The following is a 25,891-nucleotide window of genomic DNA, read 5'->3' on the forward strand; positions in this document are numbered from 1 at the left end:
ATCCTATTACCTGCATTATACACAACCTTCCAATCAAATATGATGACAATGGTAAGGCTTTTTCGAGAAGTTTTACTTGGATGAAAGATATGCTTCGTCAAGGTGGTTATACGAACGTTAAAAAGGTCCACCCAGCTTGGACTAAAGTTCATGGTTTTCTTGGTTACGCAATGATCGAGTTTGAAGGTTTTGGGAAGAAGCTGGAATATTTTCGTCAAGCGAGAAAACTCCAGGCAAGATACAATGATCATGATGCTGGGAAGAAAAATTATTATACGAATGATGTGTTCCAAGCGCAATATTTATGGATTGCAACCGATTGTGACATTAATCTATTAAGAACATATCGACACTATATTGACACTGTGCCTCGTTCATGGGAGGCGGAACAAGTGCCTCCTAATAATCCACATATTGAATTCCCAATATTTATCTCAATCGCAGGGGAATTACCAGATGATTATGTTGATTAATTATTATTATTATTATTATTCTAATTAATGTTGTTAAAACCGCGCGTCTTTTAATTTCTTGTTATGTATGTGTTTTTCTTGAATATATACGTGGTAGTGTATTTTATTTTCTAATTATTTATTGCAAGTTATGTAGGTTTAAAATATTTGTTAATAAGTCAACTTTTACATTAAATTAATTACCAACGGTTTTGAAAAAAATTATAAATGTGACTATAAATGTTAAAGCATCCTTTACTAACATTCATTAATCAAATCTTAATATTTCATCCCCATTACACAAATTTGAAACAACATGGCAATGAACCCTAATTTTATCAACAACGAAGAATGGCTTACACAAACAATTGCAGATGATGGGAAGGTTCTCGTCGGGCTTCCCGCCGATCAACACCCATTAATCAAAGCATCCCTTGAACATCAACGGAATTATTGGATTAAGAGGCGTGAAGCAGTCCGGCTTGTCAACCAAGCCTCATCATCCTCATCATCATCTTCATACCCTCGTCGGCCTATTACTCGCAACTTGGCTGTAGCCAGAGATATGTTGAGTTATACTCTTCCAACCTTATCTCCACATGCAAGTCGTGTCCTTGCATATATTCAATCTGTTATTGCAAAATATAAAGTCAATGACCCGAAAGTTAGCGGTATACCAGAGTGGCGTAATTGGTGGCAGGTTGAGAAGCGCTTTTTACGCTTAACCGGGGTTGTTCCGACTTATTATACATCTTTTGATTTCTGATAAATGCTGTAATGTATTTGGTTTAAAATTAAATGAAATGATCATTTTGAAAGTGTTGAGTTATGCTTGTTTGATTTGGTTCCATTTTTTGAACTTCATAGATCAGTCAGTAATCAAGATCCAGATTGCTGCTACATAATACTCATCAACAACGGTTCACCTGCAACCGTTGTCAATTGGTTCATCATCAACGGTTCACCTGTAATAGTTGTCAATTTGTTCATTAACAACGATTCACCTACAACTACAACCGTTGTAAATTTGTTCGTTAACAACGGTTCACCTACAACCGTTGTCAATCGTGACGTTCTAACTTCAACGTGCACCGTTTAATAATTGTTTGACCATACGACTCAATATATTAAAAAATAATTAGTTGTTTGACCATACGGTATTTTTTATGCCGTGGCTAATATTTCTCATTATTCTTGATTTGACCAATGCACGGACTGTTCAGTTATTTTTTATTTAATCAACGTTGCATTATTGGTGGGTTTGAATCAACACTGCATTATTGGTGGGTGATTCTATGATTTTAATTTTGTTCCAAAATTATGGTCGTTAACCAAGGTACAAATATTGTGAGTCCATGGGTGTAGAGGGATCGTAAGTTGTCAGAAGAAGCAGAAAATAAAAGATTAAGGGAATTTCGTTGTCAACCGAGCTATATTGAAAGCGAGAAGAAAATGGATACGTTACGAGAAAGGTTAAAGGAACAATGTCCTTTCCATTTCATTAAGTTCCCCCCTAAACATATAATTCTTGAAGGTACAGATGAGAATTCATCGGCTTTCGAAGTTGGTTCTTCTAAGGATTTGATGGTGGGGTATATATTACCCAGATACGATTTGTATGTATCTACCGTGAGTGAAGCAACAAATGCTTGGCGCCAATGGTGGTTTAGGTCATCGAAAGTGATGTCGGATTTGGAGGAAAGACCAAAGTTGAAATAGACTCCTACACCATCATTAATGGGAAGAGATATTGTCCATGACGTAGTATAATTTGGGTTATTTGATTAATGTATGTTTATTAATTTCTCATTGGGTTGTATTTAGGAAACTAATTGAGGAAAGAACTTTTTAATATATGCATTAATTACATTGGGTTGTGTATAATTTAGTCTTGAATTTCCATTTTTCCCCACTTGCTATCCCAGTTGCCTAATTGAGGAAAGAAGTTTGTACTAACTTAATACGGATTACCAAATATGGAAGATGCTTTTTTTTTGCCGGGAAAAACTTAACACAATAAAAGATAAATGACAACGGTTAGGCACCAACCGATGTATTATAATGAAAACAATCACGGGTTTATAGTCAGCCGTGATCATATTGCAAAATACAGAATACGGTTTCGATTAACCCGTGTTTATTAGTTTCAATTAAATAATTCTTCAACCAACACACATGCAAACCTTCTCCTCGCTCACCTAAAACCCTCGGACACTGAGTTACCCTAGAACCACTACTATTCTCCGTCGTCGTCGTCTTTGCAGTCGCTGTCGTCGTCGCCGTCGCCGTCCCCTCCGTCATCGCCATACCGGGGCCGGCTTCTCCTCTCTGAAGAAGTAATAATAAACCCTACTCCTTCATCTCATTAACTTAATGTCTTTATTTTCTTTTATAGTTGTGATATTATCCCCTAATTATCTTAGGTTTATTGTGTGTTAAACAACACCTATTATTTTATGTATATTGTGTGTTAAACAACACCTATATTTTTAGGTATACTGTGTAATCATTTATTTGAGACGGTGCTCCTGCTATGTCGACTTAATGCTTAAAGTTAGTAGTTTGTTAATTTCTGGTTTAGATATTGGTGGAAAGCGGAAAAGAAATGATGGGAAAATGTCAAACGAAGAAGATTCAGGTGATGAGAATAATTTGGAATCGGATACTCGGCGAAGGATGCATAGGGTTTCCCTAGAAGCAATAGAGAGAGGGATAATTAATAAACTTGAATGGGATAAATTGACGGGGCTGCCAGATGGTATCTTTTCTTCAAAATTCGCGAGTTGGATTGGTTGTTGTGTAAGAGAGTATGTGCCTCTCGGTTTGCCGCGTATCGATCAGTTGAGTAAAGACCAGGGGGAAAAGCTATGGGGGAGAATAAAGGTATGTATATACAATAATAAATGCAGTGAGATGAAATTATCTTAGTATTCGATATGTGCTATTAGCCGAAACTAACCAAATATGCTCACCATATATGCGATCACTTACACTTTGTCCCCCAAGAACATAATGGTTACCTAAAAAAGGATAGGGAATCCTTGAGCATGGAAGTTAAAGGTTGCTCGGAACCACTTGTTCAACAAGAAGACCGGGAGATGAACAAGAAACCACCGACGAAGAAGTATCGGTATGTCAGCCAGCAAGATTGGTAAAACTTTATTGCTTATAGGCAGTCTGGCAAGTTTAAGGTAATTTATCTGCGACTCATTGGGATCACTTTATTAGTAATCACTTAATAAGTAATGAAATATGCTTACGTTACTCGATACAATTCATTTTATGAAGACTATGAGTAAGCAGAACCTAGAGAACATTTCAAAGAAAGAGAGCGTCTTTCATGGCTCCAGAGTGGTTATAGATTGATTAAGAAGAAGCTTGGAACTGTCAATCATCACGACGCTTGGGTGGCCGGTCGCACTCCTAAGAATGGAAAGTTAGAATCTCCATATGATAAGGCCATCAAAGAGAAAATTGTAAGTTTGAATAAATATGTCACTCCTACCGGTGGTGGTCGGCTATATAATTGTGAGTTTAAATAAAATTTAGTTGCATAATGATTTTTTGTGTATGTAGAGGATCTGTGAGAAGGAGGTACAGGAAGGAAAATAGAAGCCTGAAGGACGTGATGACATTCTTGCTAGGGCAATCGGCAAAGCAGAGCATCCAGGTCGTGTGAGAGGGGTATAGATGCATGTTGGTATCACTATTTTGGGAAAACTACTCAAAGGACAATGAGTGGTGATGATAGGGTATATAAATATTGTATTTTATTCAACATAATTTATATATATATATGCTGAAATTATACTACTTATTTTAATCATATTCATTTATACTACACAGCTACAAACAATGGCCAGGTTGATACTCAGAATGGTGGAAACGGGGGATAAGCCATCTGAAGAAGAGTTGGTTATGGTTCGGCAAGTCATAAAGGAAGCAGGGGAGAAGAAGGGTTATGGTGAAGGATAAGGAGAGTGACGGCATCTAGGTTTAGGAAATGAAGTGCGGAAATGATTTGAGGTTTCACGAAACACGATTTATAATTCCCCGCTGCAAACCCGTTACTCGATCGAGTAACTGACTTACTCGATCGAGTGACCCCTACTTAATCGAGCTCCCAAGTTACTCGATCGAGTAGCCTCAGCTAGATCGAGTCGTACAAAACAAAAGCTCACACCGTCACATGACATCGCCCACAACGTTTCCCAACGTCAAGATCAGTGTCGCAGGTCAGTCAACGTCGGTCAACGGGTCCCTGAAAGGACGGGTATTACAGTCTTCCCCCCTTAAAAAGAACTTCGTCCCCGAAGTTCGACTCATCCTCCCCCGCGATACATGACAACAAAACCAAGGTCATCACCACCGTTTACCTTACAGAGGTGAACATTATCATTTAAGAACATCATCCCACTATGTTCGCTCATCAGACATCATCATCATCCACCTTAGCACACAATACACAACACGACTCTTAGCGAATCACCAACTTCCTTTTGAATCACTGAACACATACTAACCACAAGGATGACTAACTCGACTATCACTTGCACTTACTACATAATATTATTCGAACGTACACCAACACAACTATCATGCTATACTTTTATCCATTACTTGTCAACGATTACCAATTACAAAACATACAAAACAACGGTCCTACCATTGATTCACAACGATGCACGATTCATTCCACTCTATCACTTTAGCCACACAACACAACTCTACTGATAACAACTCTACTACCGCTAATAACATCTAATTCTCATGACAACATAATGAATAGTTAATTGAAAATGAAGTATTACGACATGCCATTCTATTCAACAATTATAACTCTTACTTAATTACACAATAACCACAATAGAATTATCCAAGCAAATATTCAACACACTTTAAATGTCATGGAGATACTATAAAATATCACGAAAATACTGTAAAATTGTTATAAAATTGTTATAATTATGTCATTTTCCTTTTGCAACATTACTCTTCCCCTCTAAAAAGGAACTTCGTCCCCGAAGTTCACCATCAAACAACTTTCCTGTCCCTCAAACCGATTACATATTATACCTTATTGACATTACGTACAAACCGCAAGGCAAACCTTGACTCATGATGACACAATATACTTTTTGACATTACCCAATTTGACTCGTATAAACATAAAACCACTGAAAGCGTATATCACACGACAAGATATACCATTACCAACTAGCAGCCAAGTCATATATTACTTTGTTATATGATCACACCAACTATGCAACAAAATTATAATCATGGTACACTACCTTTCTAAGGCGGCTTGAAATAGTATACAAAATTATATAAATACCTCCGAGAGTTATACAAATTAACCAACATGCATGTTCGACTCATGACAGCCACGGCACTTTCTTGACATTACGCAAACATGACTCACAAGATATATATATATATATATATATATATATATATATATATATATATATATATATATATATATATATATATATGCAACCATTAGCAATTTGAACAACACCACTGAACACCTCCCACCAACTATCAGACATGGCAAGAATTATTCCCTTATATGACCATACCAAAACGCAAGAAGAATTGTAACCGTTGGACATTACGTTACCAGAAGCAATTTGATTTATCGTTTCAACCGATATACCTAGCATTGAAAATTGTATACATTGCACGACCACACGCGATAATATAGCCATCGTTGAGGCTAAACAATGATATAAAACACCCCCAACAAGAAATGATACAACAACATTGAAAATTACCAGAAGCAATTTGATTTATCGTTTCAACCGATATACCTAGCATTGAAAATTGTATACATTGCACGACCACACGCGATAATATATCCATCGTTGAGGCTAAACAATTATATAAAACACCCCCAACAAGAAATGATATAACAACATTTAAAGATATGATGATTCAACCAAGTTTTAAAACGAAAAGTAGCTCTAACAGTTCTACTCGATCGAGTTGGTAAGGCGCTCGATCGAGCTGGGATTACTCGATCGAGTTCATCAGCTACTCGATCGAGTAATCTGAGATCAGAACACTCCCATAATGCCACCCCTGCAAATACTCGATCGAGTAAGGGGCACTCGATCGAGTAGCCACAGATCAAGATTCCCCCTAAAATGCCATGTTAAGACCAAACAATCATATAAACACGAGTCGGGACGCTCTCCCGACCCAATATCCTGCATAACAGTCTAAAAAGTGCTCAAAATACGGCCTTGTGGCCAACATACATACCAAAGTCTAACAAAGTACCAACCAAATAAGTACTAACAACTACAAATCCAAGAAGCGATATAAAAAGAAAAGGAGTATCATCACTCCACATCCTGATCATCCATCACCTCGTCACCACCATCACCACCTGACGTGCCCGCTCCAGCTGCATCATAACCTGCGACACCACTAACACCCGCATCCGCTCTCATACACCATGGGGCCAAGCAACCGTAGGGATATGACTGAGGCTCTCCCCAAGTAGACCTTTCCACACAATAAGAGTGGAAAACTCAACTGTCGTCCCTAACGCCCCACCACCACATGGGCTGCGCTGCCTCTGTCCCGATGCCCTGCACATATGCCATCTCATGGAGGTTCCGGAGTGTCAAGGTAGTAGACACCCTCTCCGTGAGCTCGATCACTCTCATCTCAGGGCTATAGAAAGGAGGGTAACCGGGGTACTGGTACTGTGGAAGCACACGCTGCTCCGGCTGGGTCTCAGCCGCCCTCTCCCTCACTCGCCGTGGTCCTCTCCCCACTCTAGGCTGGGCATCCTCAGGTCTCACACGATACCCTTTCGTCGGCTCAGGCATCACCTCCAAGATATTCGGGTCAATGAGGTACAACTGCCTCTCAGGAACCCCCTTATCCTCATCATCAGAATCCGCAGCCACTACTGCCGCCGGTAAAGGCTCGATCTCGGGAAGGTGCTTGGGAGCAGGTATCCGCATCCAACTCATTCCCCAAACTCTCCATCCTAGCCCACCATCCTCCAAAGTCCTCAACCACTTGAGGTCAAGAAAGTACTCACGGTCCAAGGTAGGGACCACTGGAGTCAAGGGTGTATAGGCCGAGGAGGCCTCAAAGGTGGTAAGCCTCTCTGCCAACCGAGTGGCAATCGCTCCACAGCTCAGAAAACGAGCGTTAGAGGAGGCCATCAAGGCCAAGATGGCACACACTATGTCCGGGGCACTGAAGGTGACTCTTTGGGATCAGGTGGGGTTGAGGTACGCCGCAAGCAACATCACCTCGTGTGAGTTAAGCTTACTCACATCCTTCCTCTTATAAACCAAACAGGTCAAAGCACGGAGAAAGATCTTTAAGGTGACATGTTGAACATCATTAATCAACATGTTGCTAGAGGTCGGGGCGGGTTTGCCGGTAAAGCATAGCATAAGGCTACTAGCTCCACACTCAGTCGGGATGTTCCTAAGAGCTCCTTTCGCAGGTCTAGCAAGGCCAAGGTAGGTGGCAAACATGTCCATGGTAAGGAAGAAACTGGTGTTCATAAGGCGGAAGTCAACGGTCTCCTCCACCGCATCATACTTGAAAGAAATCACAAACTCAAGGGTTAGAAAAGCATAGGAATGTTTTCGGAGACAGTACAACCCAGTCATACCCCAGGTCTCGAAGATATGCCTAACATCAGTCTCAATCCCCAGGTCAGTCAAAAGAGTGGTGTCCATACAACGGGTGGGTCGCATACGACGGCTCTGCAAAGCAACAAAAGTATCTCTTTGCGTAAAGTCCGCAAAGACAACTGAAGGGTACTCAAGCACTGATGGGACCGTAGGTCCCCCACTCCCCTCACCTACCTCGGGCTCAGAAGCCCTCCCCCTCTTGCTCTGACGGGTTCCCACAGTTGGTCTCGGCATCTGTTTTTAACACACATTTTAGATACACGACAACACATGCTTGGAACACATAAACCTTCATATAAGGACATTTAGAAGAAACACTACGTACACACTTTCACCAAACAATCCAAAAATTGTAATAATAACCTCTTAAAAAAAAAGTCGTCAGACGGACTCACAGCTACAACTATTTATGGCAAACATTGTATCAATTAACAACCCAACTACAAATTTTAAAGATGAAGCTTCAAAATAGTTCCACAATTAGACATGTTTCACAATTTATATGGACGAATTTCCGTTTGGGGCACTTTTAAGATGGAGTTTTAAGGCAAAATTTTGAGTAAAACCATCAAAATCAACTCTAAACATGATATATATAACATACATTACCCAATTTTCCCCCTTTCATATACAAAAGACAACCAAAATTCAATTCAAAATCTCAAACCCTAGAAATTTCGACACATACTTTCCCCCAAATTGATTCGATTTTTGAATATCTAACATCAATAATCAACAAATTGAAACAAATAGATCATGTTGCAACAATCACAAGCAAGATTTGGCACATATAAATCGAATTTTTCATAAAACACCAACTATTATACATGTTTTTAATTAATTGAAACATAAAAAGAGATGAATATTATTACCTTGAAGGATTGGCAAGTAAAGATGACGAATTAAACAATTAACACACCAAGATTCAAGCACCAAAAAACATGGATTAGAGCAACTTAGAGAGAGATATAGAGGATTAGGGTTTAGGTGAAAGAAAAGAAATAAGAAGAAAAGAATAGAGAAGAGGGGTTATGAATCCCGCAATTCTCCGGGTACTGTTCACTTACTCGATCGAGTAAGTAGGTTACTCGATCGAGTGGCCTCTACTCAATCGAGTTGGAGCTACTCGGTCGAGTTTCCATTGGCAGATCCAACTTTTTCGATGTTGTGGCTTCCTAACTAGATCGAATGAGGTCTACTCGATAGAGTAGATACTCTTACTCAGTCGGGCAAGTTTAAGAACGAGGTCAAAAGTCACGAATTTAAGTAACAGTTCCTGGAAAACAATAACTCATGTCGATTCCAAAGTAAAATTGGAAATCGTCACAGATCATTATATTCATTCATGACGTATTATTGCTACTCAAATGCAACGCAACGGTTTCATTCTACCAGGATATATACTACTTCATTCTATAACAAATATTACGCGAACAATTGACTACACCACTAGCTTCCTCATGCATGCATTCAACACATTTCTTTACCTCTAATCATGCATTTGTAATTTCAACAATGCCACTTATAATTATATCACTCTCAACATTCATCTAACATTAAGCCATCATTTATCGTCCAAGCTTACTAATAACTTATCCATGTCACAATAAATTATCAGCTAGGTTACTCAACTCAACTATGCCATATCATGAAAGCATTCAACCAAACATCCATCATACTTATCAAATACTACTTGACAAACGTTACAACTAATTCAAACTTACTACTTACTATCATTACCAATTGCAAGACGTACAACTCCTTTATAACCAACACGCGTAGAACGATTTAGAAAACGCTACTATCACCACATCACACAACACTATCACGTACTATAAACATTTCACCACTTCCATTACTTTCATACACATTTCTACTCAACTACATACATACACAGTTTCTCATCACAATCACACATATTAACATTAACTGAGACTCCATCACCAATATTCTAACGTAACCATTATACACTAAGCACAGAATTCCCGACTCGATATCCCATAACCGGTGACTGACTTAAGCATAATGGGGCCATGATTTTAAAATGAGGGCGCCTACTCACCCAACATCTAGCATCAACTGGGGTTCCCAATACACACACACCAGGTTCATTTTATTAGACGCACTACGTTCATTAGGCTCATTTGTTACAGGTTCCAAAATCGTCGCTCTGATACCACTTTGTAACACCCCCATATACCAAGGAGCCTTAACAAGACCTTCCCTAGCATATAAGGGCGTTACCATCTCGGTTGCCCGAGGACAGTAATAATCAAATGTCGATAAAAGAACAATTAAGTTATATTACAAGTGATTAACAAAACTAAAGATATACAAAAGGTACAACTCCAAAACCACTATCAGCTATGTGAACTACTTCTTTCGTGACTCGTGATAGACTCGTTCCTCCAAGCACCCATCTATCATCCAAACAACACCTGCTAAGACTGACTGCTCACCATAGTGGATCCGGCAGACACAACAGAAACAAACAACAAAACAAAACCACACAAGGTCAGCAGCTGAGGAAACAGACACACAATCACATGCACCAAAAAAAGCACAACAGTACACACACCACACCTCCTCCAATCAATCACCGTCACCGACTGTCCACTGGACCAGCCCTTCCAGTGGGGGACAGCAGCCGTTCCCATCTAAGCCCCGCTCATCATACCGAGCGATAAACCCAAGTCCATTAATGTGCACATGCCCTCCCGTGGCGGGTTCCACGGAGGGCGAACTACGGGCGTGAATCCACTCCCGCAAGTGACTCCACTCAGCCGAGGACGCACCTCGAGAACCATAGACAAACAATCACAATCAGTTGCACCACAACAACGATAATCAAAACAACATAACACCAACCGATTATCACAATCAACCAACCATACCGACACTAATCAACCCAACCACATCAAAGACACTCTAGACAACCAACAGTACTGAGTAAGAGAACCTACCTTCAGCGCACCGCAGCGATTCCGCGTCCAATCTCATGATACCGATCAACCAAGCAACACACCTATACAAACAGTACAACCATCTATCACTACCACTACAACCCTAACTGAAAATGATGATGATGATGATGGTGACGATAACATACCTATACATAGCAATCCGGCATCAAGACCGCTACCCGACTCAAGCATCCCATCCCCATGGTGTAAGCATCCTCAAGGCAAGGGTGTTGGGGCTGGTGTCCTCTACAGTTAGTGCAATAACATTTAAATCTCTAAAAGGATCAAAGGGTATACTTTTGTATTATTATCAGTTGGTCCACGTTTATCAATAACGGTTGGCTTGCTAGATAAGTTTGACGTTATTGTCATACAGATGGCGGTGATCAACTGGTCCCTAAAAGTCACACCTATAGGATACGTTTGAGAGATGTGACGGTATGAAAATACAGTCATGTTGATGCCTAATATGACTAAGCAGTTAGTCGGAGTTATTGACTAATAATTTGTCAAACGCGATGTTGAGATAGTTTATTTAATACGGATTAAATAATAATGGCTAAGGCGAATTAAGCAGTTAATTCGTAAATTAAATATAAACGATTATATTTGATTAATGTATATTGAATAAATTAATTATACAATATTGTCATTATCGGACATGTATTATTATATCGACTAATTCATGTTACTGGACGATATTTTAATAACCGATAACCGATGACGATTTATAATAAAATCGCGTCATATAGATTTAGCATTTTCGAGTCGGACCACGAGTTAAAATAAAGAGGAAGTGAAAGCCCACTTCCCCATGGGGCACTCGGTTTGGCCGAACCAAGAGAACAAAAGGAGAGCTTTCTCTCCTTTTGTAACCTAATTCATTTTTGAAAGAAAAATTAGGGTTTTTGAGAACATTTTTCTCTCAATAACCTAGATCTCACATCTAGCAAAACTCACACAAAACTCTCTCAATATTGCAAGGCAATTAGAGAGTACATTCTAGCACAAGGGCATAGTCTCAGACGGTCTTGGGTGCATCGATTAGGAGGAAATCTACGTTGATTTCTATCTTAGGCCGAATTCTCTAGGACCCGAGGTTAATTCTTATGCTTTATCGTTTTCTCTTGTAATTTTGTTTTATGACAATTATCACATGTAAAATTTGCGTTATAGTCCTAAATTTTAAGGGTTTTATACGGATATTACCCCACAAGTGGTATCAGAGCGAGGCCACGTAAATTTTTCTTTGTGATTTTCATCAAACGAAATTGAATCGATATTTTTTTTGCATAAAATTGCGTGCGGCAGATTTTTTTATGTCTCGGCTGTTTTGTTTTTTTTAGCAAACCGTGACAATTTTTTTTGCATTGGTAATCGTGCCACACGGCTTTATGCTGATCAGACGATGTTTTGCTTTCTATTTGTTCTTTGCATATTGTTGTTTTAAACGATAATTATAACAATATGTTAAGATCCTGTCAATTGTAATTTTTGTTTTAATACGGATTATGTTCAAATTGCAATTGGGTTTTGTCATATCGTTTTTGTGTTTGGCTATGTTGCTCACGGCATGAGGCAGCCTACATAAATTTTTTTTTTTCGTGTTTTTGCTCACGGCGTGAGCCTTTGATTAATAAAAAAAAAAATTTTTTTGGGCACCTCTCGGTTTGGCCGTGAGAAGAAGAAAAAAAATTATTTATGTTTTTGTTTTTTTTTTGCTCTCGGCATTTGCAGCAAAAATAAAAAAAAATAAAAAAAAAAAAAAAATTTCGTTCTATTGGCCATAACATATGCATAATACGGACTTTATGCATTCGCTTGATAGTGAAACGGTTCACTCACGTACCATTTAGTTATTTTAAAGCGATTTTTTTTTTTGGTAAAAGTTAAGTATATTAGAATCAAACTCAAAAGTGTTACATCAAGTTTGTATGGCAACTTCAAAAAACCTATATGGAACTATACAAGCATACAAAGAAACTATAAGATCAGAATCCAACTACTATCTCTCTGACTAAGTTTGTTCATATTGAGCCGCTGGAACCTCAGTTTAATATCCTTAATCACTTGCTGGACAACAGTTTCAGGCCTCTTAAGAAAGAAAGACACCCGAGCCTCATTTCTGCACATCCATATCTGGTATAGTAGAGCAACATAGGCCGCACCAAACACTCTCTTCTGCAGCTTAGTAACATTTCTGGCATTAGAAAACCAGTGAGCCACATTTGCAGGCTGAACAGATAACCTCATTGAAGCCAAGAGTAAGTTAAAGCAATAGAGAAAATAAGGGCAGTCCATAAAAAGATGCTGATGATCCTCAGCACAGACACGGCAAATTTCACACAAAGGATCCACATTCAGATCCCTTCTAAGCAATCTGTCCTTGGTAAGAAGGCGATGATGCATAATAGCCCAACCTATAAAAGAGGTCTTGGGCAAATTTAGGTTATTCCAAACCAGATGACACCAAGGGACAGCTGCACACACTCCTCTCACCCACTCATATCCTGCTTTCACGGTATATGGAAGACCAGAATTGAGCCACTTATCATTGACATAGGCTTGCTTAAATTTTTGTAGAATAAAAGTGATCTTCCTCCAAGACCAACTGCAGTCAGGAGGAACCTTATAATCAGACCAGTGTTGTCCTTTCATATACACATGGTTTACCCACTTTACCCACATATGATCTTTTTTTGAAGCAAGCCACCACACATATTTACCCAACAACGCAACATTCCAGCTACAACTATCCTTGAGCCCAAGGCCACCTTCAGTCTTTGGCCTACAACAAGTATCCCACCCTACATTAGGAGCCTTGGCATATTCAGCCTTGCCCCCCAAAGATAATTTCGACATATGGCATTGATCCTATTCATAATACCCTTAGGTATCAAGAAGATAGTAGCCCAATATGAATGAAGAGTGGTAAGGACAGATTGAACAAGGGTTAACCTCCCAGCATAAGACAAATATTTAGCACCCCAACCTCTGATTCATGCAACAATCCTCTCAGTTAGCTTCATACCTTCAGTTTTAGTCAATTTCTTGGATGAGATAGGAACACCCAAGTACTTGAAAGGTAATTTTCCTCTATGAAATCCAGAGACCTGAAGTATATTATCCATATGAGCAGCTACCATACCATTGAAAAAGATCTCAGACTTATCCTTGTTCAAACACAATCCAATAGCAGCAGAAAAAGTAGCAAACCCCCTGAGCATCCACATGATTTCAGGCTCAGTACCTTTGCAGAATAATAAGAGGTCGTCTGCAAACAATAAGTGATTAAGTCTGATATGACCACATAAAGGGTGAAAATGAAACCCATCTTGCTGTGCTACCACCCCTAAGATACGTGACAAATACTCCATACAGAGAGTGAACAGAAGAGGAGACATGGGATCACCCTGCCTCAGTCCCCTCTTCCCATGAAAGAAACCAAATAATCCCCCATTAACAGCAAGAGAATAGGAAGTAGAGGTAACACAAGTCATAACCAGCTGAATGAAATGACAAGGAAAGCACAAAGCCTCAAGCATTTGTTGTAAGAAGGACCATTCCACGGAGTCATAGGCCTTCCTAAGATCAATCTTGATTAAACAACGAGGAGAAGCTGCTTTCCTATTATATAACCTAACCAGGTCTTGGCAGATAAGGACATTATCCACAATGCTCCTCCCTTTCACAAAGCCCCCCTGATTTGGACTAATAATGTCAGGCAGAACCTTGTTCAATCTGTTGCAAAGGATCTTGGCAATAGCTTTGTAAACAGTATTACAGCAAGCTATTGGCCTAAAATCAAGCACACTTCCAGGGTGAGGAATTTTTGGGATCAAAGTGAGAGTAGTAGTATTCACTTGCTTAAGTAACTGACCATGATGGAAAAAGTTTTGAATAGCAGCAATGACATCAGGCCCCACAATTTCCCAGGCATCTTTAAAAAATTGACTCGAATATCCATCAGGTCCTGGTGCCTTAGTGGAGGGAATTGAAAAAATACAATCCTTAATCTCCTCAGAAGTGACAAGAGCAAGCAAAATAGCAGAATGTGAAGCTTGAACAATAGAGCCAGTCCTAACAGTAGGAACATGAACAGGAGTGGTAGACTGGCTGGTGCCAAGAAGAGATTTGTAATAAGATAAAAAAGCTTCCTCAATATCCTCAGGGGTAGAACACAGGACCCCCTCCTGATTCTTAATGGACAAAACCCTATTATGAATATGCCTAACTCTTAAATGTGAGTGAAAGAATCTAGAGTTTTCATCCCCAAACTTTATCCACTCAACTTTAGCTTTTTGAGCTAAATAACTGTGCTGCATTTTGTTTAATTGATCATAAGAAGCAGCTGCTTCCCTTTCAGCCGCCAAAATAACCATATCAGTAGGATTATCATGCATCTGTTTTTTGCAAATCCTCAAGTAACATCTTAGCCACACCCACAGACTTCTCAATATCAGAATACCTATTGTTATTAAGAGTTTTCAAAGGAGTCTTCAACAATTTAAGCTTCTGAACCAAACTATACATCATAGTCCCAGCAATGTTAGTATTCCAAGTATTCTGAACAACCTCAGCAAAATGATCATCCATACTCCACATATTGAAATACTTAAAAGGAGGTTTTCTGTGCACTCTATCCTGTCTTCTGAAACACACTGAAGGATTGTGATCAAATAATCCTTCAGGTAAGAAATGAACATAAGCATCAGGATACTTAGCCATCCAATCATCATTAATAAGGAACCTATCAATCCTGGAGAAACCCCTAACAGAAGGACTCTGCTTGTTATTCCAGGTAAAGAAGGCCCCTTTACCAGTGAGATCCTGCAACCCACAATAATCAACACACTCCCTAAAAGCAGCAATTTCATTCCATGTCACATCTCTGCCAATTCTCTCATTGAAATGTAGCACATTGTTGAAGTCACCACAAACAGCCCAAGGACCAGAATAAGTATCATGAAAGGTAGATAAATGCTCCCAGAGCTCACCCCTCAAATCATCCTCATTGAAACCATACACAACACTGAAATAAAAAACATCTCCAGACCCATTCTCAACAACCTTAGCAGAAATGATTTGAGAGCCAACAAACAAGATAGTAACACTGAAATAAGAAGGATTCCAAATAAGCCAAACTCTCCCCCCATGGTGAAACACATTATTATTCACACCCTGCCAATGTGTACCAAGATTATTCAGCACCTTAGCAAAGTCCTGCAACTTCACTTTGGTTTCAACTAAACCATAAAGACCAACATTATTATTATTAAGAAACCTCCTTACATCTAACTGTTTATTAATACTATTAATACCTCTAACATTCCAGCATCCAATTTTATCCATTAGAAATATTGATAGGTGTTACCTCAGAACTCCCACTTACTTTTGACTTCCCTCTATCCCTTGCAGAAACAGCAGCAGCATAAGATTTACTGGGTGACACCATAGCAGACCCACTCTGATGCTCCTGTCTAGTAACCTGCTGCAAGACACTAACAGGAGTTATAAGAGAAGAATCATGATGGGTGACACCCCCAAATGGTGGAGGAGTAACTGCAGGACCACTAGAAGCCACTGGAGGATTGACCTCCTTCTGCACAGGCCTCCAGACTTTCTGAGGAAACTTAGCAGTAGGTTTAGGGGGCCTGTCCTGCCTAGTAGCTTTAGGAGGCTTGCACATTTCATGTGTATGTCCAATCCCATTACAAGTAGAGCATACAGTCGGCTTCCATTCATATTCTACTTGTATGCTGATCTCATTACCTTTCTCATCCAAAAACCTCAGTTCTTCAGGAAAATCCTGGCCAATATCCACTTCAACAAGCAATCTAGCATAGCCTAATCTAGTCTTAGCCTCAGTAGCAGCATCCCGTTTAAGGAACTTCCCAAGTAGCCCAGCAAGCTTCTCCAGACTCGACAAACTCCAAAACTTGAGAGGCAACCCACAGAGCTTTAACCAGATAGGCACCGAAGGAACTCGTTCTTTCTGTAGACTACAAGATTCAGTCCAAGGTCTCACAACCAGCGGTTTATTCTCAAACATCGGAAACCCTTGTTGCAGAACCAGAGCCTGAATCTCATTGGAGGGGAACCGCACAATGAAGACACCATTAGGGAAAAAGGATATTTTATCAAACTTATGCTCCCCCCAGAGATTATCAACAAACTTGTGAAGAGTTTCCCAGGAGGGGTTTCCCCCTAACACATAGCAAACCACAGCAGACTCCCAAAATTTAATCTCAGAAGAAACATCAGATTCAGTCAATTGTAACAGCTTTTTAGGATTAGACTCAGGAGTAGATTCCTTAGGAGGTTGAGATCGCTTACCTGACACAACAGTCCAGCCTGCCTCGGTTTCCACCGGAGTCTCCGACGGAACAGAAGGTTCTTCAACATATTTACTCAATTCAATAACCGGTATTCCAATAATATCACTCATATCCTTAGTTTTGTGAGCATCGCAAGAGCGCGGTACTCCCTGAATACCATGAGAAAATTCTGGTGATTCCATATCAAACCCTAATTCCTTACAATTATTAAAAGACAAACGCAGCTTAGCACGAGATCGAATTCTACTATTTTTTTGTGATTTTAGCGATTTTTTTGTGTTTCTCCTTGCCATTTTGCAATTCAAAACCCTAGAAAACCTAGAGAGAGGTCAGAGGAACATCTCTCTAACATCGCTTTTTAATTTCCGTATAATAATATTAAAATCATTCTTTAAAGCGATTTTAAAGTAACGGATTGTAATGAATTAAAATTAAGTTGATTAAAGCGGTTTTGTCACATAATTTTAATTGTCATAGGTGGTTTGGATAAATTTAACATAATTACGGAATTATGTCACGAATAAATTTTATTTTAGTTGATGCATTTTATTTATCGTTATTTTGAATGCCTTGAATGTTTTATTACGTATTTAATTTTTACAAACAGTTGTAACTTAGTGTGGCCTTAGTAGAACGTGTTACCGTAATGATGGAACACGGTCTTGGTTGTATTTTGAGATCTTGTATCTCCGTTTTGGTTTTTTTTTTTGTAATTACAGTTTTTATTTAGAATGTAAATAGGTTTACATTTTGTAAATTTTAATTGTAATTTTGAGAAGACCAAAGATGGAGACCGGATGCTCACTCCCGCTGCATGGAAAAAGATGGAACATCAAGACAAGCTTCTCGGGTCCAACGGTGGATTCCAAAGTTGTATTATGTTCTTTTTACTAGGATAGGCCACACTAGGAATTTTTATTTACGTTTTGCATTCTTTTATTTATTTTATCGTAACGATAGATTGCATCATATTCCGCCTAAAACCAAACCACCTAATAATTGCATGAAAATTGACTCATATAGAGGTCACACGTTAGTTTTCTTTGATATACCGATATCACACGATTTTATATATAAGCCATCACCTAAATTAATTCATTCACGCAATGCTAGTTTTTTCGTTCACTTAAAATGAATTAAAACTAAGTTGATGGGATCTTCCTCGTATAAACAAAAATTGAGAATAGTCTTTATAGGTCAAACTCCAATGAATCCCTTCTTCGTCGGTAGGCATAATATGACCCCTTCTACGTCGGGTAAGTTGGAACCGATTGACCTATTTTATCTCAACACTATGGTCACTCGTACGATCCTGTGATTATGGTGGACTATAGATAGGATTTACGGAAATCTATCGACCAAGAGTTCTAACGATAGAACTAGCTAAACAGTTGGCTTATCAATTTACGGAAATTGAGTCTTGGGATCACTTGTATTATTCTTGAGGGAGATCAATTATGCAAGTGCAATGAGTCTACACGATTAAAATGAATTCTAAATAGACTTAAATCACCTCGATGAGTTGCTTATTTCGTTTTGTTTTTCCTTTCTTTTTCAGTGTAGATCATGATCACTTAAATCGCTAATAACAAAATGGTGGCCGTCTTTGATGACCCAATGCCAAGTGCCACATTGGACCGTGAGTCCTGGCTTCGGATCTTCATGAATCGGATGAATCGTCAACTCGATCAAGAATGATGGATCAAACTTCGCGGACTGGGAGGCGGCATTACGGAATGCTGCCGCAGCTGACGGGAAGCTCAAATTTCTGACAGAGCCCATCCCGTCAAACCCAGGTCCCACGGCTGGAGCTAACGAGATTGCCAAGTATAACGATTTCGTCATGGAAGCGGGTGCGATTAAAAACGTACTCATTTTTGCAATGGAATCCAATTTGCAGAAACGCTTCATAGCCCAAGGTGCAAACAAGATTTTTACCACGCTCACCAAGGAATTCTCGAAAGCACCGAGAATCGTGACCTATGAGCATACCACTCGCTTCTTTGATGCGAGACTCCAGAAGGGCCAACCGGTTAGCCCACACATTCTCAGCATGATTGAGAATGTCGAGAGACTGGAGGCGCTTGATTGTAAAATCAGCGAGAACATCGTGATTGATCGCATGCTTCATTCACTCCACGATGGTTTTGCGCTCTTTAGAGCGAATTACTATATGAATGATTTGAAGAAAAGTCCTCATGAACTACACTCCCTACTAAATGCACCGAGAAGGATATAAAGTTCAGTGGGAGCTTGAAACAGGATGTTCTCGTTGTGTCAAACAAGGGCAAGGGTAAGGGCAAAGCTCAGGCAGACCTAGCGGTAGGTAAACCGAAGTTTAAGAAGTCGGGATCAGGTAAGAGTGGGCCTGGTGAGGCAAGCAACTCATCAGGCGCGACAAAGAGCAAGACCGAAAACATGGAATGCCATCACTGCCACAAGACTGGGCATTGGAGGCGTACATATCCTGTTTACCATGAGGACATAAAAGCAGGTCGCGTTAAACCTGTTGGGGCTCCGAAACATCGAACCCCTCGTAAAGGGTGAGGTGGACCTGCGTGTCGGGAATGGAGCACGAGTGGCTGCCGTCTCGAGGGGAACATACGTGATCCAGCTTCCTAAGCGGATTTGAGTTATTTTTATATAAGCGCTATTATGTACCCAGTCTTTCTAAAAACATTATTTCAGTTTCTGCACTTGACAAACTTGGTTTTTCATTTGTAATAGAGAATAATTCTTGCATTTTCTCATTACACGATATGATTTATGGCAAGGCAATCTCCATGAACGGAATTTATGTTTTAGATCAGACCACCGAAATATTACAGGTAATGAATAAGAAGTTAAAGGTTGGTGACAAAGATCAAACGTACCTATGGCACTGCCGTATGGGACACATTAATGAGAAACGCGTAAAACAGCTCATAAAGAATGGAGCTATCTCGGCCTTTGATTTTCAATCATTTGGCACGTGTGAATCATGTCTCATTGGTAAGATGACTCGAATTTCCTTCAAAGGTGTTGGAATGCGCGCTGCTGACCTATTAGGACTCATACATACGGATGTGTATGGACCTATGTCAATCACCGCACGAGAAGGCTATAGGTATTTCATCACTTTCACGGACGATTTAAGTAGATATGGCTATGTCTACTTAATGAAGCACAAAAGTGAATCCTTTGAGAAATTCAAAGAATACCGAGAATAGGCAGAACCTCTTTGGGAAGAAAGATTAAAACACTGCGATCGACCGTGGTGGCGAGTATCTTTCTCACGAGTTTGATCAACACCTCAAAGACGGTGGGATTGCCTTACGATTAACTCCACCTGGAACACCTCAGTTGAATGGTGTGTCCGAACGGAGAAATCGAACACTACTTGATATGGTTCGATCCATGATGAGTCACACCGTGTTGCCTGACTCATTGTGGGGTTATGCTCTTCTGTCAGCTGCTCTAATACTTAACCGAAGTCCGTCTAAAGCTGTTGACAAGACTCCATATGAACTATGGAAGGGAACGGTCCCTAACTTGTCCTTTATACGGGTTTGGGGCTGCGAGGCTTATGTCAAGTGGAGACACGAGGATAAGCTCGGCCCGCGATCAGTCAAGACATACTTTATAGGTTATCCTAAAGGAACACTTGGTCATTACTTCTATTCGCCAACCGAACAACGTGTATTTGTTGCGGCTAGTGCAACATTCTTAGAGAAGGAATTTCTCGAGAATGCAAAGAGTAATAGAACCTTCGAGCTGTCGGAGGTTCCAGAACCAAATACCGAGCAACCATTGGAGGAACCAATTCCTTCAATCCCGGCTGCGGTGAATATTCCTGAGGAACCTAGGAGGTCGGGAAGAGTCTCTATTCCTCCGGACAGATACATTGGTATGGTCGAGGAACATGACATAGATGACATTCTACTCTTAACGAGTAGTGAACCCGCAACCTATAAAGGTGCCATGACCAGTTCTGACTCAAAGCTATGGCTTGAGGCAATGCAATCCGAGATGGACTCCATGTATGAGAACAACGTATGGGATCTTGTTGACTTACCTGCTAAGGTTCGTCCCCTTCAATGCAAATGGCTTTACAAGATAAAGCATTATGTGGAAGGTCAACAAGATATCTATAAAGCACGACTAGTTGCTAAAGGTTTCACCTAAGTGCCAGGTCTGCACTACGATGAAATTTTTGCACCCGTAGTCATGCTGCGTTCCATTCGGATTATCTTAGCGATTGCCGCTTTTCATGACTATGAAATTTGGCAGATGGATGTGAAAACCGCCTTCTTAAACGGTTTTTTGGAGGAAGAGTTTTACATGGTACAACCCGAAGGTTTCATCGATCCTGAACATCCTAAGAAAGTATGCAAGCTTAAGCGTTCCATCTATGGACTTAAGCAAGCTTCTAGGAGTTGGAATCATCGTTTCGACCAAGTGATAAAAGAAAATGGATTTACTCGATCGGTCGAGGAACCATGTCTCTATATCAAGTCGAGTGGGAGCAAGATTGTCTTCCTAATATTGTATGTCGATGACATACTCCTGATTGGGAATGACATACCTCTCTTAACTTCGGTGAAAGTATGGTTGAAAAACCATTTCCAGATGAAAGATCTGGGTGAGGCACAAAGAATTTTGGGCATCCGTATCTATCGAGATAGATCACGTCGGATGTTATCTCTCAGTCAGGAGTCTTACATAGACAAGATCCTAGAGAGATTCAGCATGACTAACTCCAAAAGGGGTTTCTTCCTATGGCTCCAGGGGTGCATTTGAGCAAGTCTCAGGCACCAGAGACACCGGAAGAGAAAGAGCGCATGACACGGATTCCTTATGCCTCGGCTATAGGATCAATCATGTATGCCATGATATGCACACGTCCGGACGTGGCATATGCATTGGGTATGACAAGTCGATTCCAACAGCATCCAGGTGAATCACATTGGATGGCTGTCAAGAACATTCTTAAGTACCTACGGAGGACTAAAGCTTGGGCATTGACTTATGGAGGCGAACAAAAGCTATGCGCAACCGGTTACGCATATGCTAGCTTCCAAACGGATCGAGATGACTCAAAATCTCAGTCTGGATTCGTTTTTACTCTTAATGGCGCTGCAGTCAGCTGGAAGAGTTCCAAACAAAGTGTTAAGAGATTCTACGACCGAGTCCGAGTACTATGCCGCGTCGAAGTCGCAAAGGAAGCGATATGGATGCGTCAATTCTTACAAGGACTATCTGTAGTGCCTAGTTCGAATGACCCGATCACCATCTATTGCGACAATAGAGGTGCCATCTTCCAAGCTAAGGAGCCTAAGTCTAGCAACAAGTCTAGACATGTACAACGGAAAGCTCATCTAATTCGAGATTACGTGGAGCAAAAGGAGGTAGTGATAGAAAAGATTGCTACAGATGATAACATAGAGATCCTCTCACTAAACCATTACGACAAGATAAGCATGAAGGGCATGTTAATTCCATGGGAATTAAACGTGTTCCTGAGTTGTAGTACTCTTTTATGGATTAGATTCATTCTCTTTTGTACTCTATACGACATCATCGTTTTGATATTTATATATTCTGTTTTTCATGTGGATTTGTACGACAATTTTGAACACCACAAAGTGAACTGAACAAACATTATATTTTTGGTCCTTAATTGCCCACGTGAGCTGATAACTCAAGGCAATTATTTTGTGACGTTGGTTGATGGTGGGTTCAACGAGCCATAAGTCAAAAGGTTGGTGACCAATCACGAGGAGGCGATTTATACGGATATCTCGTAGGACACAATTGTGACATCGACGTGGAGTCCTAAATGTTTTATAACATTCGGTGCCAGGTCGTGGATAGGACCTCCATGGTGATCCTAAGAGTCGATTCTTTTGACTCTCGACTGTCTCTTGAGACTAAGACAGATTTTGGGTGACTTTGGTTTCTTTCTCACGGTCATCCGTAACAGGGGGGCCAAGTAGATTTTTTCTGGGTCATTTCATCTTTGTGCTTAGATCGGAAGGAGTCGAGTTGAAGAAAATATTCAGCCTTTATCAGGTACTCGATATTTCTCAGGGCCACTCGAGGAGTCAGAATCGAAATGCATGGCCATGCTCGAATACGAATTCGTTTTATCGGTTGAGTTACTCTCTAGTCGGGGAAACCACTCTTGATACAGATCGATTGTAAAATACGACCTTTGCGGATCCGGATCTGCAAATTGTTTTACATTGAGTGGGAGAAATTTTAAATGAATATGAGAATCGGTTATCGCACATACACTTGTACGGACAAGTGGGAGTTTGTTGAGGCTGTGTCCTCCAGTTAGTGCGGATAACGTTATTACACATACACTTGTACGGACAAGTGGGAGCTTGTTGGGGCTGGTGTCCTCTACAGTTAGTGCAATAACATTTAAATCTCTAAAAGGATCAAAGGGTATACTTTTGTATTATTATCAGTTGGTCCACGTTTATCAATAACGGTTGGCTTGCTAGATAAGTTTGACGTTATTATCATACAGATGGCGGTGATCAACTGGTCCCTAAAAGTCACACCTATAGGATACGTTTGAGAGATGTGACGGTATGAAAATACAGTCATGTTGATGCCTAATATGACTAAGCAGTTAGTCGGAGTTATTGACTAATAATTTGTCAAACGCGATGTTGAGATAGTTTATTTAATACGGATTAAATAATAATGGCTAAGGCGAATTAAGCGAGTTAATTAAAGTAAATTAAATATAAACGATTATATTTGATTAATGTATATTGAATAAATTAATTATACAATATTGTCATTATCGGACATGTATTATTATATCGACTAATTCATGTTCTTTGGACGATATTTTAATAACCGATAACCGATGACGATTTATAATAAAATCGCGTCATATACATTTAGCATTTTCGAGTCGGACCACGAGTTAAAATAAAGAGGAAGTGAAAGCCCACTTCCCCATGGGGCACTCGGTTTGGCCGAACCAAGAGAACAAAAGGAGAGCTTTCTCTCCTTTTGTAACCTAATTCATTTTTGAAAGAAAAATTAGGGTTTTTGAGAACATTTTTCTCTCAATAACCTAGATCTCACATCTAGCAAAACTCACACAAAACTCTCTCAATATTGCAAGGCAATTAGAGAGTACATTCTAGCACAAGGGCATAGTCTCAGACGATCTTGGGTGCATCGATTAGGAGGAAATCTACGTTGATTTCTATCTTAGGCCGAATTCTCTAGGACCCGAGGTTAATTCTTATGCTTTATCGTTTTCTCTTGTAATTTTGTTTTATGACAATTATCACATGTAAAATTTGCGTTATAGTCCTAAATTTTAAGGGTTTTATACGGATATTACCCCACAAGGGGTTATGGTGAAGGAGAAGGAGAGTGATGGCATCTAGGTTTAGGAAATGAAGTGCGGAAATGATTTGAGGTATCACGAAACACGATTTATAATTCCCCGCTGCAAACCCGTTACTCGATCGAGTAACTGACTTACTCGATCGAGTGACCCCTACTCGATCGAGCTCCCAAGTTACTCGATCGAGTAGCCTCAGCTAGATTGAGTCCCACACAACCAAAGCTCACACCATCACAAGACATCACCCGCAACGTTTCCCAAGGTCAAGATCAGTGTCTCAGGTCAGTCAACGGGTCCCTAAAAGGACGGGTATTACACCGAGTTATATCTGGAGGAGTATGGTACTCTAATAGTACCACGTAGTGATAATTGGCTTTTGCAAGATGTCGTGGGTTCTATTGTGCAATGGCATGAAGCGTTCATTAGTGTTGACATCTCCGGGGTAGTTATGCTAAAGCGAACGCATTTTATATAATGAACGCCTTTAAATTTATTAGGGTAACCTTATCTAACAAATAGTAAGTATTTCAATTTTTACATTTGCAGGAGTTACACGAAGCCATTATGGTTGAAATTAGGACTACTACGTCAACACCCAAATTCACTGATTCGACTGCCTCTCCACCCAAAATTCAAGAGGTAGTAATAATTTGAAAAATAGATTGTGAGTTTTTCCTTTTTTTTTTGGTTATTTAAATTATATATGACGTCTCGTGTAATGTATATATTTTTTTTTCTAAATTGTAGACCGGGGTTAAATCAGACGACTTACGATATAAGCCATCAACTTTTGCTGTACACAACGCTGGTGTTCCTCTTAAACCTAGATATCACACCGATGATTATAAGCAAAAATTGAATACTCCAACGTTGGTAGCTTTGCACCAGCTGGCTGAAAGGAAGCTAGCTATCGGGGAAGTACTCATTATTGAGATCGGAGAGGATGTTATGAGCGAAGGTACAACTGTTCTTATGGATGGGGAATCACTGTGTCAGTTTCTCGACCTTGACGAGTTAGATGCTATGCACATTGTAATTTGAATGAAGTAAGTTTTTTAATTAAAACTTCGCATATGGTTTTACGAATAGTGATGTTTATTTAAAT

General features: G+C 39.9%; 2 protein-coding genes across 2 annotated transcripts; both read right to left on the reverse strand.

Moving 5' to 3' along the window:
- Positions 1-13,071: 13,071 nt before the first annotated feature.
- LOC141651755 (uncharacterized) lies at positions 13,072-13,950 on the reverse strand. Its single transcript, XM_074459453.1, has one exon. It carries the CDS (start codon positions 13,948-13,950, stop codon positions 13,072-13,074), a length of 879 nt encoding a protein of 292 aa, XP_074315554.1.
- A 1,533-nt stretch (positions 13,951-15,483) lies between these two features.
- Positions 15,484-17,719, reverse strand: LOC141651756 (uncharacterized). The gene is made up of 2 exons (XM_074459455.1): positions 16,481-17,719; positions 15,484-16,386 (listed from the first exon to the last, which is right to left on the reverse strand). Exons 1-2 carry the CDS (start codon positions 17,717-17,719, stop codon positions 15,484-15,486), a joined length of 2,142 nt encoding a protein of 713 aa, XP_074315556.1.
- Between the last annotated feature and the right edge of the window lie 8,172 nt (positions 17,720-25,891).

Source organism: Silene latifolia, chromosome 4 (assembly GCF_048544455.1).
Source record: "Silene latifolia isolate original U9 population chromosome 4, ASM4854445v1, whole genome shotgun sequence".
NCBI classification, from domain to species: Eukaryota; Viridiplantae; Streptophyta; class Magnoliopsida; order Caryophyllales; family Caryophyllaceae; genus Silene; species Silene latifolia.

Coding starts and splice junctions, on each gene's coding strand:
- LOC141651756 (XM_074459455.1), bottom strand. CDS start 17,719: ATGGCAAGGAGAAACACAAAAAAATCGCTAAAATCACAAAAAAATAGT. Junction 16,387..16,480: donor GGGATAGAGGGAAGTCAAAA/GTAAGTGGGAGT, acceptor ATTAATAAACAG/TTAGATGTAAGGAGGTTTCT.
- LOC141651755 (XM_074459453.1), bottom strand. CDS start 13,950: ATGTCGAAATTATCTTTGGGGGGCAAGGCTGAATATGCCAAGGCTCCT.